The sequence below is a fragment of the Pristiophorus japonicus genome, chromosome 3 (assembly GCF_044704955.1).
Source record: "Pristiophorus japonicus isolate sPriJap1 chromosome 3, sPriJap1.hap1, whole genome shotgun sequence".
NCBI classification, from domain to species: domain Eukaryota; kingdom Metazoa; phylum Chordata; class Chondrichthyes; family Pristiophoridae; genus Pristiophorus; species Pristiophorus japonicus.
Window position 1 is genome coordinate 16379966 of NC_091979.1, and position 17370 is coordinate 16397335.

Here is a 17370-nt window from a genome sequence, read left to right on the forward strand (position 1 = left end):
TCTCTCTGTCCCACTCTCTCTCTCTGTCCCTCTCTCTCTCTCGCTGTCCCACTCTCCCTCTCTGTCCCACTCTCTCTCTCTCTGCCCCACTCTCTTTCTCGCACCCACGGTCTCCCTCTCCCCCCCGCCCTCTCTCTCCCCAGTCTCTCAGTATCTCTCTCTGCCCCAGTCTCTCTCTCTTCCCCCTCCCTCCCCACCCCCAAGTCTCTCTCTCGCTCTCTCCTGCCCTCCAGTCTCTCTCCCACCTCCGATTTCCTCTCTCAGAAGGCCGCGCAAATGTTGGTGTTGATAATCACAGCGATATTCTGGGCAAAAGTCTTGGAGATAACCCAAAGCCGCAGTAGCAGGCTCAGGCCCGAGCGGCATTGTGGTTCGGTCCTACTTCCGGCTTCCTCATATATTGTACTGCGCATGCGCAACCAGATCGAGTGCGCATGCACAAAAAGGGCGGAGTCTACAATGCGCATACACAGAAGGACACAAAAATTTTTGTGCAGATAATTACTTTGTTTAATGAATGCAAATAAAGATTGCGCAGTCAAGACTTTGGGAGACGGTGTAGTGAAGATTTACTGGATGGTACCAGGGATGAGGGACTTCAGTTAAGTGGAAAAACTGTAGAAGCTGGGATTACATAGAATTATGTAGAATTTTACAGCACAGGAACAGGCCATTCGACCCAACAGGTCTATGCTGGTGTTTATAATCCACACGACCCTCCTCACACCCTACTTCACCTAAGCCTATCAGCATATCCTCCTATTCCTTTCTCCCTCATGTACTTAACTAGCTTTCCCTCAAATGCAGTTTGGATTGTTCTCCTTGGAGCCAAGATGTTGAAGGGGAGATTTAATAGAGGTGTTCATAGAGTAAATAAGGAGAAACTGTTTCCAGTGGCAGGAAGGCCAGTAACCAGAGGTAATTGGCAAAACAACCAGATGGGGGAGATAAGGAGAATTCTTTGTATGCAGCGAGTTGTTAAGATCTGGAATACACTTTTGGAAACGGTGGTGGAAGTATATTCATAGAATCATGGAAATTTATAGCACAGCAGGAGGCCATGTCGTCCCATCGTGTCGCCGCCGGTCGACAAAGAGCTATCCAGCCAAATCCCACTTTCCAGCTCTTGGTCCGTAGTCCTTTGGTTACGGCACTTCAAGTGCACATCCAAGTAGAAACATAGAAACATAGAAAATAGGTGCAGGAGTAGGCCATTCAGCCCTTCGAGCCTGCACCGCTATTCAATGAGTTCATGGCTGAACATGCAACTTCAGTACCCCATTCCTGCTTTCTCGCCATACCCCTTGATCCCCCTAGTAGTAAGGACTACATCTAACTCCTTTTTGAATATATTTAGTGAATTGGCCTCAACAACTTTCTGTGGTAGAGAATTCCACAGGTTCACCACTCTCTGGGTGAAGAAGTTTCTCCTCATACTTTTTAAATGTGGTAAGGGCTTCTGTCTCTACCACCCTTTCAGGCAGTGAGTTCATAGAAACATAGAAACACCGAGCCTGCACCGCCATTCAATAAGATCATGGCTGATCATTCCCTCAGTACCCCTTTCCTGCTTTCTCTCCATACCCCTTTGATCCCCTGAACCATAAGGGCCATATCTAACTCCCTCTTGAATATATCCAATGAACTGGCATTAACAACTCTCTGCGGCAGAAAATTCCACAGGTTAACAATTCTCTGAGTGAAGAAGTTTCTCCTCATCTCAGTCCTAAATGGCCTACCCATTATCCTAAGACTGTGCCCCCTGGTTCTGGACATCCCCAACATCGGGAACATTCTACCCTGCCCTGTCCCGTATATTTCTAACCTGTCCCGTCCTGTCAGAATCCTATATGTTTCGATGAGATCCCCTCTCATCCTTCTAAACTCCAATGTATAAAGGCCCAGTTGATCCAGTCTCTCCTCATATGTCAGTCCTGCCATCCCGGGAATCAGTCTGGTGAACCTTCGCTGCACTCCCTCAATAGCAAGAACGTCCTTCCTCAGATTAGGAGACCAAAACTGAACACAATATTCCAGGTGAGGCCTCACAAAGGCCCTGCACAACTGCAGTCAGACCTCCCTGCTCCTATACTCAAATCCCCTAGCTGTGAAGGCCAACATGTCATTTGCCTTCTTCACCGTCTGTACCTGTATGCCCACTTTCAAAGACTGATGAACCATGACACCCAGGTCTCATTGCACCTCCACTTTTCCTAATCTGCTGCCATTCAGATAATATTTTGTCTTCGTGTTTTTGCCCCCAAAGTGGATAACCTCACATTTATCCACATTATACTGCATCTGTCCTGCATTTGCCCACTCACCTAACCTATCCAAGTCACCCTGCAGCCTCCGAGTGTGCCCCTTACAGCTCACACCGCCACCCAGTTTAGAGTCATCTGCAAACTTGGAGATATTACACTCAATTCCTTCATCCAAATCATTGATATATATTGTAAAGAGCTGGGGTCCCAGCACTGAGCCCTGCGGCACTGCCTGCCATTCTGAAAAGGACCCGTTTATCCCGACTTTCTGCTTCCTGTCTGCCAACCATTCTCTATCCACATCAGTATATTACCCCCAATACCATGTGCTTTGATTTTGCACACCAATCTCTTGTTTGGGACCTTGTCAAAAGCCTTTTGAAAGTCCAAATACACCACATCCACTGGTTCTCCCTTGTCCACTCTACTAGTTACATTCTCAAAAAATTCCAGAAGATTTGTCAAGCATGATTTCCCCTTCATAAATCCATGCTGATTTGGACCTATCCTGTCACTGCTTTCCAAATGCGCTGCTATTTCATCCTTAATAATAGATTCCAACATTTTCCCCACTACTGATGTCAGGCTAACCGGTCTATAATTACCCGTTTTCTCTCTCCCTCCTTTTTTAAAAAGTGGTGTTACATTAGCTACTTTCAGGCTTCGGGGATTTATCGGCCTTCAATCCATCAATTTCCCTAACACAATTTCCCGCCCAATAAGGATATCCTTCAGTTCCTCCTTCTCACTAGACCCTCGGTCCCCTAGTATTTCCGGAAAGTTATTTGTGTCTTCCTTCGTGAAGACAGAACCAAAATATTTGTTCAATTGGTCTGCCATTTCTTTGTTCCCCTTTATAAATTCACCTGAATCCGACTGCAAGGGACCTATGTTTGTCTTCACTAATCTTTTTCTCTTCACATAGCTATAGAAGCTTTTACAGTCAGTTTTTATGTTACCGGCAAGCTTCTTCTCGTACTCTATTTTCCCCCAGACCCCCACCACCCTCTGGGTGAAGAAATTTCCCCTCAAATCCCCTCTAAACCTTCTACCAATTACTTTAAATCTATGCCCTTGGATGTTGACCCCTTTGCTCAGGGAAATAGTTCCTTCCTATCCACTTGTGAGAACTTAAGAACATAAGAAATAGGAGCAGGAGTAGGCCATATGTCTCCTCGTCCCTGCTCCGCCATTTAATACGATCATGGCTGATCCGATCATGGACTCGCTGCCCGGTCCCCATAACCCCTTGATCCCTTATCGGTTAAGAAACTATCTATCTCTGTCTTAAATTTATTCAATGTTCCGGCTTCCGCAGCTCTCTGAGGCAGCGAATTCCACAGATTTACAACCCTCTGATTTGAACTCATGTTTTCTGGTTTACTAGTCCACTACCATAACCACTAAGCAACCGTACCATAACTTGGGGCACTGGTTATGTGAAAGGCACCACATAAATATCTTCTCTTCTTCTTAGGCATTTTCCGAGAGTCGAGGATGACTTGCTTCCACACCAAAAAGGGATGAGTTCACAGGTGTTTCAATGAAGCACCTGATATTCTCGGTCCCGAGCTACACATTGAAGGGTGGAAGATGTCTGTGCGGGATTTTTTTAACATGTGGTGGCCATTGCACACCAGCCACCACACGGGCTTGACAGAGCTAAGTCTTGGTCCAGTGGTAAGGATTAACCAAGACCACTGGAGACCAGCTCTGCTGCACGGACCTAGGGCACGCACACATTGCAGTGTGGGCTGGCCCGTGCTGTCCCTGGGCCCATGCCTCTTCTGGGCCCCGAACTCACGCCTCTCCTGGGCCCCGATCACGTCGCGTTGGAATCTTTTGTCGTTCCTTCGCCCCGACCTCGTCGCTCCTCTGCTGCTTGCCGCCTCTCCTGCTGCACTAATATGAGTTCGAAGGTGACTGATGAGACCAATGCGGGACCTACAGACTCCGTCACAGGTGGGGCACGACAAATCAAGCACCTCCCACCCGTTTGGAGGGACGGGTGAGAGGTGCTTGATTGGTCGTACGCTCCTTCCGCTATTTGTACTTGGCTTCCGCGTGCTCCCGATGAAGAGACTCGAATTGTTTGGCGCCTTCTCGGATGCTTCTCCTCCACTTTGAGCGGTCTTAGGCCAGGGATTCCCAAGAGTCGGTGGGGGTGTTACATTTTTTCAAGGAGGCTTCGAGGGTGTCTGTGAAGCGTTTTCTCTGCCTACCTGGAACTTGCTTGCCGTGACAGAGTTCGGAGTAGAGCGCTTGTTTCGATAGTCTAGCATCGGGCATGTGGACAATGTGGCCCGTCCACCGGAGCTGATTGAGCGTGGTCAGTGCTTCGATGCTGGGGTTGTTCTTTGCGTGACCAATTTAACTTCACAATGCTGGAGCTGTGCTAATGAAGTTAGCATGCTGCTAGTTAAATAAATGCTGCACGAATATTTTATGATTTGTAATGTGCTTGAGATTTCTGATCGATTTCAATTTGCTTCCTGCAGTTGTTGCCAGCGGTGAATGAGAAAGGAACGACGTGCAGGACGCTGCTGCTGAAGAATACAGGGGACATGCTCATCACCTTTTCTCTGGATTCGCAGAGTGAAAGCGCCATCAGAATCAAACCGTCCGTGGGTTTCGTGCTCCCACAAGCCCATCAGATATTGTGTCTGAAAGCAACCCCCCAGAATGAGAGCCTCACCAAAGACACACTGCTGCTACGTCTGAACGCCTCAGCGAAGTTCAATCAGGTACCAACAAGAAATCTTACTTAGATTTGGAGCACCGTGTACAATTTTGAGGGCTGGATTTCCGGCTTTGATGATTTCGGGGTGGTAATGGCGGCGGGGCGGTAAAGTTAGCGCCCAGGAACAGTTTGTGCCTCAGTAATTAAAATTGGGCAGCTTAGCTCTTGTTATATATGCAGACTATAGATATACTGTCTGTGTAGTTACTGTATAGTTGCATAAGATGGAGACTTGTTACCTGATGTACTGTCAATAAGGTTTACACTGTGTATATACTATGCTGGCACCACTAGAGGGTGCAACTGGTGGAGACCGGGGTTTCCTGCCCCTGTGGCAGAGGCTGTCCACCAGAGGGCACTGCGGTGGGAGACCTGACGGTCACCTGCATAGGTGTGCAGGGCCCAGTATAAAAGGCTGCCCATCATGCTTGTGCCTCACTCTGGAGTTGCGAATAAAGGACCAAGGTCACTACAGTTTGAGTACAACACATTGCCTCGTGGAGTCATTCATCAGTACATTACAGTCAAAACAGCCCTGAGTCAGGGGGCGCAGCGCTAAGGGAGGCGTTGTATACCTCTCTTGGGCGTTAGCATGGGAAGATTCCGAGTTAAAGAGCTAGGCCGGGAGTGCTCCGAGAAAGCCCCTCCACCTCCTGCAAAAAAACCCTCCACAAAAACATTCTTAAAACATTGCCCATGCCACCACAACATAAATCGCAAAAAGAAATGAAAGGATAAAACAATCACACTTATCTTCGGAGTCCATTACTTACCTCTCTGCAGTCGGTATTGTTAGAACGCCTGATTTCCCAGGCGTTCACTGCGGGGTGTGCTTCGCAGCGTATGGGTCGGGCTGAAGTCAAAATTCAGGGGCGTTGCACACCGGCGGGGCACTGCTCAAGTCCCTGGAGTCGGGCTGGAATGCAAACTTTTTGACATGGAGGCTGAAATGCTATCACTCGGCTCAGCTGACATTCATGTCTACAGTTACGAAGGACCTTTGTTTGGCATAGAGAGGAGTGAAACTCATCCGAACTCATTTTCTTTTCCTTGGCTATTTAGGAGATGAGGTTTTACTCCTCTGTAGAAAAGCCGCTAATTTCTCTGGATGAAAATGGGTACCTGCACTTTAAGCCGACGTGCGTAGGCACCTTAACAGAGCGACCCTACCTCATTAAGAACATATCGCGGATGGCGCTGTACTTTCAGTGGAAGATATCAGCAACTGACTCCAGTGTCCTGTCTGTCGAACCAACCTTTGGGGTCATCCAGGCCAACGAATCACTGGTGAGTTACAGATCTATTTCTGCTGTTTAAACCAAGAATAGAGGAGCAGAGTGAGTAAATGCAGTGTGTGCTGAGGCACTAACCTACACAGCTTGGAACAGCAACAACAACAACTTGTATTTATATAGCACCTTTAATGTAATAAAACGTCCCAAGGTGCTTCACAGCAGTGTTATAAGACAAAACAAATACATTTGACACATATGAAGAAATGACGGCAGATGGCCAAAAGCTTGGTTAAAGAGGTAGGTTTTAAGAAGCGTCTTAAAGGAGGAAAGAGAGGGGGAGAGGTTTAGGGAGGGAGTTCCCGAGCTTGGGGCCCAAACAGCTGAAGGCACGGCCACCGATGGTTGTGAAGTTATAATCAGGGATGCTCAAGCGGGTAGAATTTGAGGAGTGCAGACATCTCATGAGGTTGTGAAGCTGAAAGAGATTACAGAGATAGGGAGGGGCGAGGCCATGGAGGGATTTGTAAAGAGAATTTTGAAATCGAGGCATTGCTTAACTGAGTGCCAATGTAGGTCAACGATCATAGGGGTGATGGGTGAGCGGGACTTGGTGCGTGTTAGGACACGGGCTGCCAAGTTTTGGATCACCTCTAGTTTACATAGGATAGAATGTGGGAGGCCAGCCAGGAGTGCGTTGGAACAGTCAAGTCTAGAGGTAACAAAGGCACGGATGAAGGTTTCAGCATCAGATGAGCTGAGGCAAGGAACGGAGGTGGGCAATGTTGCGGAGGTGGAAATAGGCGGTTTTAGTTGTGCCGCGTTTGTGGCCAGAAGCTCATTTCAGGAGCATCCCATGCTCGATCCCCAGTCTGCACTAAGTTATCTGTCCTCTTACTGGGGCAGCTGTTAATGGTGTTCCAATTGACCACTGTACTTTTGGTCTAATGGGCGGGGAAAAATTAGTCAAATATTCCTCTCTCAATTGCTACCCATTGACTCTCCCTGGAATATGGAGGTGTCTGGATGTCAGATGAAGACCGGATCTGCCATACCTGTGATGCTCACCATGCTGAATACCTACCAGCGGCTACTCCCAGGCTCCTACAGCTAGAATGGCCATATGGGCAAGGTGCCCTTAAAACAGTTTCTTAACCGATAAGAGAAAAAGGGGTTATGGGGAGCGGGCAGGGAAGTAGACCTGAGTCCATGATCGTATTAAATGGCGTAGCAGGCTCAAGGGGCCATATGGCCTACGCCTGCTCCTATTTCTTATATTCTTATGTAGACCACCCCCTCCCCTCACCCCCACATATCCTACTGGCTGTAATGTATTTGCTTCATGGGTTCTTTGCTTAAGAATTCATAGCAACAAATTGCTATTAAAAACTAGTTGGTTTATTAGCAAAGTTTTTAACAATCACACTACACATTACCAGTTCATCCACCAGGCTCACAACCATCTGCCTCATTGTGGATCCCCCGAACCCAACTGGCTGGGGTTTCATTGAGTCTTGTGAACATCACGTAACTGGCTAAGCCACTCCCAACTCAACAGCTCTACAACTATTTTTAGTTGAACCTGTAAATCAAATGCCCCCTTATTAACGAGGCACCAAAATCGACAAATGAACAAATTAAACTTTAGACATTAACAGATCAAATTAAAATTTGGTTGCCAGGGGTGATGATGCACTCCGATCCCTCCGGTGCCCACCTCTTGCGGAAGGCCGCGAGCGTACCGTTGGACACCGTGTGCTGCCTGGACCGGTTAATGGCCACCTTGGCCATGCCCAGGAGCAGCCCTACGAAGAGGCCTTCCGATTTGTCCGCTCCCCTCCGCACAGGGTGCCCAAAGATCAGGAGCGTGGGACCGAAGTGCAGCCAGAATTTGAGGAGCAGCTGCTTCAAAAAATGGAATGGGGGCTGCAACCTCACACATTCAACATAAATATGGAACACGGACCCTTCCAGACCTCAGAAATTGCAGGCGGCCTGTGAGTCCGTGAACCGACTTTAAAAACGTATTGCATGGGACTGCCCCCTGCAATACCCTCCAGGCCAAGTCCCCAATAAATGAAGGGAGGACTCCCGCGTAGAGAGCACTCCACTGGGGATCCCCGCCTCCTCTGGATGGCAAGATGGTGCGCCATGGCGTGTCCGGATGGCAGACGAGGATAGTCAACAGCCTCTACAACTATTTTTGTAGACACAAATAAACATTTCGGGCGGGGGGCACACTCCAAAAAATTTTCAAGTGCCCCCTTTTAAAAATTTTTTTTTTGAGGGCACTAAAACACAAATTATGCAAGTGCCCCCTGGCTAAAAGGGGGGGGGTGGGGTGGGCACTAAAACCAACAACTTAAACAAATTAAACTTTAGACATTAAAATCAAATTAAAATTTGGTTGCCGGGGGTGATGATAAACTCCAGTCCCTCCGGCGCCCACCTCTCGCGGAAGGCCGCGAGCGTACCGGTGGACACCGCGTGCTCCATCTCCAGGGAGACACTGGCTCGGATGTAACCGCGGAAGAGAGGCAGGCAGTCGGGCTGAACGACCCCCTCGACACCCCGCTGCCTGGACCGGCTGATGGCCCCCTTGGTCATGCCCAGGAGCAGTCCTACGAGGAGGCCTTCCGACCTGCCCGCTTCCCTCCCCACAGGGTGCCCAAAGATCAGGAGTGTGGGACTGAAGTGCAGCCAGAATTTGAGGCGCAGCCCTTTCAAATAATGGAATAGGGGCTTCAACCTCACACATTCAACATAATTATGGAACATGGACTCTTCCATACTGCAGAAATTGCAGGCGGCCTGGGAGCTCGTGAACCAATTTAAAAACCGATTGCACGGGACTGCTCCGTGCAACACCCTCCAGACCAAGTCCACAATAAATGAAGGGAGGGCTCCCACATAGAGAGCACTCCATTGGGGACCCCCGCCTCCTCTGGACGGCAAGATGGTGCGCCATGGTGTGTCCGGACGGCAGACGAGGATGGTCAACAGTTCTACAAACCTGCGTGTCTACTCACAGGTGCATACATTACATTGGCCAAGATACATTGGGGCCAATGTAATGTGAACCGAAGATAAAATCATGAGGTCATTACGCATTCTATACATGGTTCCAAGGGCTGAACAGCTCTGGCTCTGCTCCCAAGCTGGTTCAAAGTTCTGGCCTCCATTGCAATGAATTGAGTCACTCCAGATGCACAGGTCCCCTTCCCAGTACTAGTGCCACCAAAGTGAGCGGACACGGCAAGTTACAATCGTAGAATCATAGTGATGCATTGTGTGCTCTTTGCAGGCACAAACTTGGTCTTTCTACCCGAAAGAACAACAGAAGTATTTCCTGAAACCCCACATTGGCGTGTGGGGGGTGAAAGGTCCACATTGCACCGAGCAAGGGAAGAAAATCCGCCTCACCCTCAGGGTTATCGGTGAAGGATCAAAAGGCAAAATTACGGTGAGACTACAGGAGAGAGCGACTAATAAATCCTATTCATAAGTAATAAGTCATTTATTTTTGTTTTATAATGGTAACCATCTCTCCCTCCATTTTCTCTTCTGTTCCCCCGAAAGCGGTGATTCTTGTTGGGGGTGAGGAGGGTGGGGAGCAGGTCCATTGGCGCTGATGGGTCTGTGGTATCTTGTACAAGAGACTATTCTTCATGCTTCAAGGCAAGCAACTTCGACCAGCACTCTGGCCAATACTCGGTTACACATGCCGATCCAAGATTGAGCCCACGTGAAGCATTACGTGTTTATAGGTCTTGCTCCAAGTGTTGATATTACCTGAATTTACTGTCCCCTTCATACCCAGTCTATATATAATTACATAGAATGTACAGCACCCGAACAGGCCATTCGGCCCAACTGGTCTATGCCGGTGTCTGTGTTCAGCACGAGCCTCCTCCCACTTTACTTCATCTCACCCCTATCAGCATAGTCTTCCATTCTTTTCTCCTACATGTGTTTATCTAGCTTCCCCTTAAATATATTTATGTTTTTCAACTTGTATCTCTATTATTCTGTACTTATGTATGACATTATAGCCATTACAGAGACATGGTTGAAAGAGGAGCAGGTTTGGCAGCTCAATATTCCTAGTTACAGGATTTTTAGACAGGATAGAGAGGGGGGTAAAAAGGCGGGGGGGGGGGCATCGCTGTATTGATTAAAGAAACTATTACAGCTGTGAGGAGGGATGATATGTTAGAGAGATCATCAAATGAGGCCATATGGGTAGAACTGAAAAATAAAAGAGGGGCGATCACACTGCTGGGCATGTATTATAGACCCCCAAACAGTAGGAGGGAGATAGAAGAGCAAATATGTAGGCAAATTTCTGTGAAGTCCAACAACCATAGGGCAATAATAGTAGGGGATTTCAACTATCCAAATATTGATTGGGATAAATCTAGTGTGAAGGGTAAAGAGGGTGCAGAATTCTTAAAATGCATTTAAGAGAACTTTTTTAGTCAGTATGTAACAAGCCCACTGTGGAGGGGGTGGTTCTGGATTTAGTTTTGGGGAATGAAGCTGGGCAGGTTGAAGGAGTATCAGTGGGAGAGCACTTGGATGCCAGTGATGGTAATTCAGTCAGATTCAAGGTAGTTCTGGATAAGGACAATGATAGTCCAGAAATAAAAGTCCCAAATTGGGGAAAAGCTAACTTTGCTAAGTTGAGAAGTGATTTGGCCACAGTGGGCTGGAAACAGCTACTTGTAAGTTGATCAGTGTCGGAACAGTGGGAGGCATTCAAGGAGGAGATCCGGAGGGCTCAGGCCAAACATATGCCGTTAAAGAAAAAGAGTGGGAATAACAATTCTAGAGCAACCTGGATACCTAGGGACTTACAGGGGAGGATAAAGAAAAAAAGGGAAGCTTATACTGACGGCTAAATACTGTTGAATCTCTGGAGGAATATAGAAAGTTCAGAGGTAAAATTAAAAAGGATATTAGGAATGCTAAGAGAGAGCATGAAAAATTCTTGGCAAGTAAAATCAAGGAAACCCAAATATGTTCTATAAATATATTGAGAGCAAGAGGATAACTAAAGAAAGGGCAGGGCCCATGAGAGACCATGAGGGTAATCTGTGTGTGGAGGCAGAAGATGTTGCTACGGTTCTTAATGAATACTTTGCGTCTGTTTTCACAAAGGAAAGGGGCAATGCAGATACTGCTATCGAGGAGGAATGTGATATTCTGGATGAAATAAACATAGTGAGAGAGGAGGTATTAAAGGGTTTAGCAGCTTTGAAAGTGGATACGTCCCCAGGACCGGATAAAATACATCCCAGGCTGTTGAGCAAAGCAAAAGAGGACAAAGCAGAGGCCTTGACCATCATTTTCCAGTCCTCTTTGGATTCAGGCATGGTGCCGGAGGACTGGAGGACTGCTAAAGTGGTACCTTTGTTTATGAAGGGATAAGCCGAGTAATTACAGGCATGTCAGCCTAACCTCAGTGGTGGGAAAATTATTGAAAAAAATCCTGAAGGACAGGATAATTCTACATTTGGAAAGGCAAGGATTAATCAGGGATAGTCAGCATGGATTTGTAAATGGAAGATCGTGTTTGACTAACCTGATTGAATTTTTCGAGGAGGTAACCAGGAGGGTCGATGAAGGGAGTGCGTATGATGTAGTATATATGGACTTTAGCAAAGCTTTTGATAAGGTCCCACATGGTAGACTGGTCACGAAGGTAAAAGCCCAGGGGATCCAGGGCAAAGTGGCAAGTTGGATCCAAAATTGGCTTGGAGGTAGGAAGCAAAGGGTAATGGTTGATGGATGTTTTTGTGACTGGAAGGGTGTTTCCAGTGGGGTTCCGCAAGGCTCAGTACTGGGCCCCTTGCTTTTTGTGGTATACATCAATGATCGAGATTTGAATATAGGGAGTATGATTAAGAAGTTTGCAGATGACACTAAAATTGGCTGTGTGGTTGATAATGAAGAGGAAAGTCATGGACTGCAGGAGGATATCAATCTGCTGGTCAGGTGGGCACAACAGTGGCAAATGGAATGTAATTCGGAGAAGTATGAGGTAATGCACTTGGGGAGGACTAATAAGGAAAGGGTATACACATTAAATAGTAGGACACTGAGAATTGAAGATGAACAAAGGGACCTGGGAGTGCTTGTCCACAGATCCCTGAAAGTAGCAGGCCAGGGTGGATAAGGTGGTTAAGAAGGCATATGGAATGCTTGCCTTTATTGGCCGAGGCATAGAATACAAGAGCAGGGAGGTTATGCTTAATTGTATAATACACTTGTTAGGCCACAGCTGGAATACTGCGTGCCGTATTATAGAAAGGACGTGATTGCACTGGAGAGGGTGCAGAGGAGATTTATGAGGATGCTGCCTGGAATGGAGAACCTTAGCTATGAGGTCAGATTGGATAGGCTGGGTTTGTTCTCCTTGGAACAGAGGAGGCTGAGAGGAGACCTCATTGAGGTGTATAACATTTTGAGGGGCCTGGATATAGTGGAAAGCAAAGGCCTTTTTCCCTTGGTGGAAGGGTCAATTACAAGGGGGCATAAGTTTAAGGTGGTTGATGGAAGGTTTAGGGGGGGATTTGAGGGGAAGCTTCTTCACGCAGAGGGTTGTGGGGGTCTGGAACTCACTGCCTGGAAGGGTGGTAGAGGCAGAAACCCTCACCACATTTAAAAGGTGCTTGGATGGGCAGTTGAAGTGTCATAACTTGCAAGGTTACGGACCTAGAGCTGGTAAGTGGGATTAGACTGGATAATGGGGTACTGAAGTTGCATGTTCAGCCATGAACTCATTGAATGGCGGTGCAGGCTAGAAGGGCCGAATGGCCTACTCCTGCACCTATTTTCTATGTTTCTATGTTTCTATGTCTAACCTCTTGTTGGCTGGCGCAGATATAATGGTAAGTACGTCAGGGAATCTAATACGGCCAGAGTGATCTCCTGGACTAGTTTCGATCGCTTGGATGGGCCGGAGAGGAATTTTCCCAGATTTTTTTCCCCAATTGGCCTGCATTTTTATCTTTTTTTTGTCTCTCCCAGGAAATCGCATGTCTGCGGGTTTGATGGAGTGCAAATGTTGCAATACACGAGGTATCGCAGTTGTGTGGGGTGGACTGGTTGGGCCGGATGCTCTTTACCTGTCCGCCATTGTTCATTGGTCATAGGTTTATATGTAACCTTCAGGACTGCTGACTGAAGGCCGTGTGGCTCTTTGTCGACTGGCGCGGAAACAATGAGCCGAAATAGCCTCCTTCTGCGCTGTAAATTTCTATGTTTCTAAGTTAACCTTGCTCACCTTAGATTATTAAAATATGTGGGGCATATTTTTAATGCTTTTTCATGGGTGTATGGGTGGGGTGTAAGTACGTCTTCATCCATTCCCCAGTCACAATATTTCCCAACAATATTTTTGAATAATGTGTCGATGAGTTGTGTGCTGTAGTTGCAAGTTATATCAGTAATGGTTACCGCTCTGTTAAACCTCTCCTATAGACTGAAAAAGAACAAATACACGTGGGAGACGTCCTGATTGGCAATACTGCATCAGGTGACCTCGCCCTGCTCAACAATGAGCCATGCGCTTTAAACTTTGTCCTCAGTGTCAAGCAGGACATCACCGGACCCTGTGACCCTGATGAGGTTGTGAACGATCCAATGGGTAAGTACCGAGATGTGAGATAGTAGTTATTCGAAACTATAGAAAAGAAACAGGCCTTGGAAAGGTTACACTGAAGCATTTTTCTATTGTGATTTAAAGTAACTGGTTAGAAGTTTAGAGGGGATTCGAGGGGAAATGTCTTCACCCAGAGGGCGGTGGGGGTCTGGAACTCACTGCCTGAAAGTGTGGTAGAGGCAGAAAACCTCACCATATTTTTAAAAAGTGCTTGGATGTGCACTTGAAGTGCTGTAACCTACAGGGCTACGGACCAAGAGCTGGAAAGTGGGATTGGGCTGCGTAGCTCTTTGTCGGCCAGAGCAGACACGATGGGCCGAAATAGCCTCCTTTTGTGCTGTAAATTTCTATGAGTCCAAACTTTAGTTCTAAATGTCTGTAGATAGTAGGAGGAAGGGGAGAGATTGAGGGACGTAAGCAGTTTAGAGGTGCTGAGCAAGAATGAACGAGAATAAAAGAGTACGAGAAGTCAAGATTTCAACACAATGGAGAGGAGTGTGTATACAATGGTGGTGTTTGGCATTTTGGAGAAACAAGAAAGTTGAGACAGATAATGGCCATAGTACCATGAAAAGAAATAGTGGCAAAACTAAATGTATGGGTATGTTAAATTAGGCAAATTATTCATTACCTAGGCAAGGACTAGAGGGATATAGCTTTAGCTACTAGGGCTGGATTGAGATTGAAAAGAACGGACTTTAATCGCGGTGGAGCAGAGTTGGAAGAGGGAGGGGATGAAATTGCCCCCTCCATGAGCTACATTACCACCTCTAAGAGGCGCGAAATGGAGCGGAGAGGCAGACGGATGGGCCGACCAGACCAAAATTGCCCCAAAGGCCGGACTTCCTCAACCTGCCCGTTATTTTTAAAAACATACTGGATTTTCGAGTCAATTGCTCATTAAACTCGCCGCAGAAAGTTAAGGCTAATAATAACAGCATAATAAACAGGTGGGTTTTTTTCAGTTCGTTCCCCCCCAGGCCTCTCCGAGACTGGCTGTTTAGCTCGAGATTTTCGCATGCTCAGCAGGCCTAGCGCAATAAGAGAGGTGTGCAACGCCTCCCTTAGCGCTCTGCCCACACTCAGGGCCCAGCTGCCGAATATTGCTGACTGAGGTGCAAACTGTTTCCGGGGATCTCATAGAAACATATAAAATTCTGATGGGATTGGACAGGTTAGATGCAGGACGAATGTTCTCGATGTTGGGGAAGTCCAGAACCATTTGACAATGTCGCTCACAAGAGATTAGTGTGCAAAATTAAAGCACATGGTATTAGGGGTAATATATTGACGTGGATAGAGAACTGGGTGGCAGACAGGAAGCAAAGAGTAGGAATAAACGGGTCCTTTTCAAAATGGCAGGCAGTGACTAGTGGGGTACCGCACGGTTCAGTGCTGGGACCCCAGCTACTTACAATACACATTAATGATTTAGACGAAGGAATTGAATGTAATATCTCTAAGTTTGCAGATGATACTAAGCTGGGTGGTAGTGTGAGCTGTGAGGAGGATGCTAAGAGGCTGCAGGGTGACTTGGACAGGTAGGTTAGTGGGCAAATGCATGGCAGATGCAGTATAATGTAGATAAATGTGAGGTTATCCATTTTGGTGGCAAAAACAGGAAGGCAGAATATTATCTGAATGGTGACAGATTAGGAAAAGGGGAGGTGCAACGAGACCAGGTTGTCTTGGTACATCAGTCATTGAAAGTTGGCATGCAGGTACAGCAGACGGTGAAGAAGGCAAATGACATGTTGGCCTTCATAGCGAGAGGATTTGAGTATCGGAGCAGGGAGGTCTTATTGCAGTTGTACAGGGCCTCGGTGAGGCCACACCTGGAGTATTGTGTACAGTTTTGGTCTCCTACTGTGAGGAAGGACATTCTTGCTATTGAGGGAGTGCAGCAAAGGTTCACCAGACTGATTCCCGGGATGGCAGGACTGACATATGAAGAAAGACTGGATCGACTAGGCTTATATTCACTGGAATTTAGAAGAATGAGAGGGGATCTAATAGAAACATATAAAATTCTAACGGGATTGGACAGGTTAGATGCAGGAAGAATGTTCCCGATGTTGGGGAAGTCCAGAACCAGGGGTCACAGTCTAAGGATAAGGGGTAGACCATTTAGGAGTGAGATGAGGAGAAACTTCTTCAGTCAGAGAACTTTGAACCTGTGGAATTCTCGACCACAGAAAGTTGTTGAGGTCAGTTCGTTAGATATATTCAAAAGGGAGTTAGATGTGGCCCTTAAGGCTAAAGAAATCAAGGGGTATGGAGAGAAAGCAGGAATGGGGTACTGAAGTTATTTGATCAGCCATGATCATATTGAATGGTGGTGTAGGCTCGAAGGGCCGAATGGCCTATTCCTGCACCTATTTTCTATGTTTCTATGTTTTTTCTCTAAGCGACAGGAACAGATTACCATACCGCCCCTATTCCCACCACATCATGCACGCATCGATCTCTTACTGACCGGCGGTGACCCACTTTCCGACCCCTGCGCAGAATAGCCCCGCCGGTCGGTGCCACTGACAGCTTTTCGCGGCAGGCAGCTGTCTGTGGCTGGGCGGCACGTCCGCCCTTAAAGGGGAGTTTGCGCTGCCGACGACTCTGTGTTATTTTTATCAGCCGACTGCCAGCTTGGGCCGACAATTATGCCCATGGGTTCGGCCGGGCCACCAACAGGCAGCCCGGCATCCCCTCTTGGGTGCCAGGCCGCTGGCCCTGGTCAAAACCCTCCCTGATGGACCGAACTAAAAACTCTGCAGAGTTCATAGCGGCCCTCCCCTTTAACTGAAGGGGAGAGACGTTGTGACGTGTCAGCGCGGCGCTGATGACTGGTCGGGGCGGCCGACCCCCTGCACGGGCACTTCCGCCCCGCAGCCGCCTCCCGGAATACCACCCCGGCCAAAAAAAAACCAAAGAGGTGAATATCTCCGGCATCTCCGCCCCATGGATTCCAAAACGTCAGGTGCGCCCCGTTTGGGGCGGGGCTCAATTTCGGCCCCGAAATCTTTCCATGTAAAATGCCCGCTTTACTCCCGGAAAAATAGGGGCAAATGGATATTCTCAGCTGTACCAGTTCAAAAGCAGGACTCCTGGAGGTCTGTCACATCGGATGATGTATATGCAAGGTGCCATTATCGTAAGCAGAAATTGCCGTTTTTCTCCAGTCCTGGATGGAGATTCTGGCACAGTAGTGCCTGCGACTCAAAAGGTATGGCACGTGATGTGGGTTGCTTTGAATGACAAATTACAGAAAAATCCACTCCACTCTGTGTGATATAGGAAGATGGGGATTGTTAGACAAACATTGACTGATGTCCATCTAGCTCCACTTCTACCATCCTGGTAGTCGCACGATAACGACGATAATCTCAGCAATCAATCTGTATCAATGAGTCTACAACAGACGCAGAGATGAGACGAGGAAACTCCCAACGGTATGGAGTTTTGGAACTCTAT

The 17370-nt window shown here is 47.4% G+C and overlaps 1 protein-coding gene across 4 annotated transcripts in view; it reads left to right on the top strand.

Moving 5' to 3' along the window:
* Positions 1-17370, top strand: part of cfap65 (cilia and flagella associated protein 65) — a 282488-nt gene that overhangs the window by 99165 nt on the left and 165953 nt on the right. For all 4 annotated transcript variants that reach the window (XM_070875227.1, XM_070875229.1, XM_070875228.1 and 1 more), the window contains 4 exons: positions 4763-5008; positions 6067-6291; positions 9541-9699; positions 13722-13887. In XM_070875227.1, coding sequence (XP_070731328.1) covers positions 4763-5008; positions 6067-6291; positions 9541-9699; positions 13722-13887 — 796 coding nt within the window. The remainder of the gene's footprint in view (positions 1-4762; positions 5009-6066; positions 6292-9540; positions 9700-13721; positions 13888-17370) is intronic.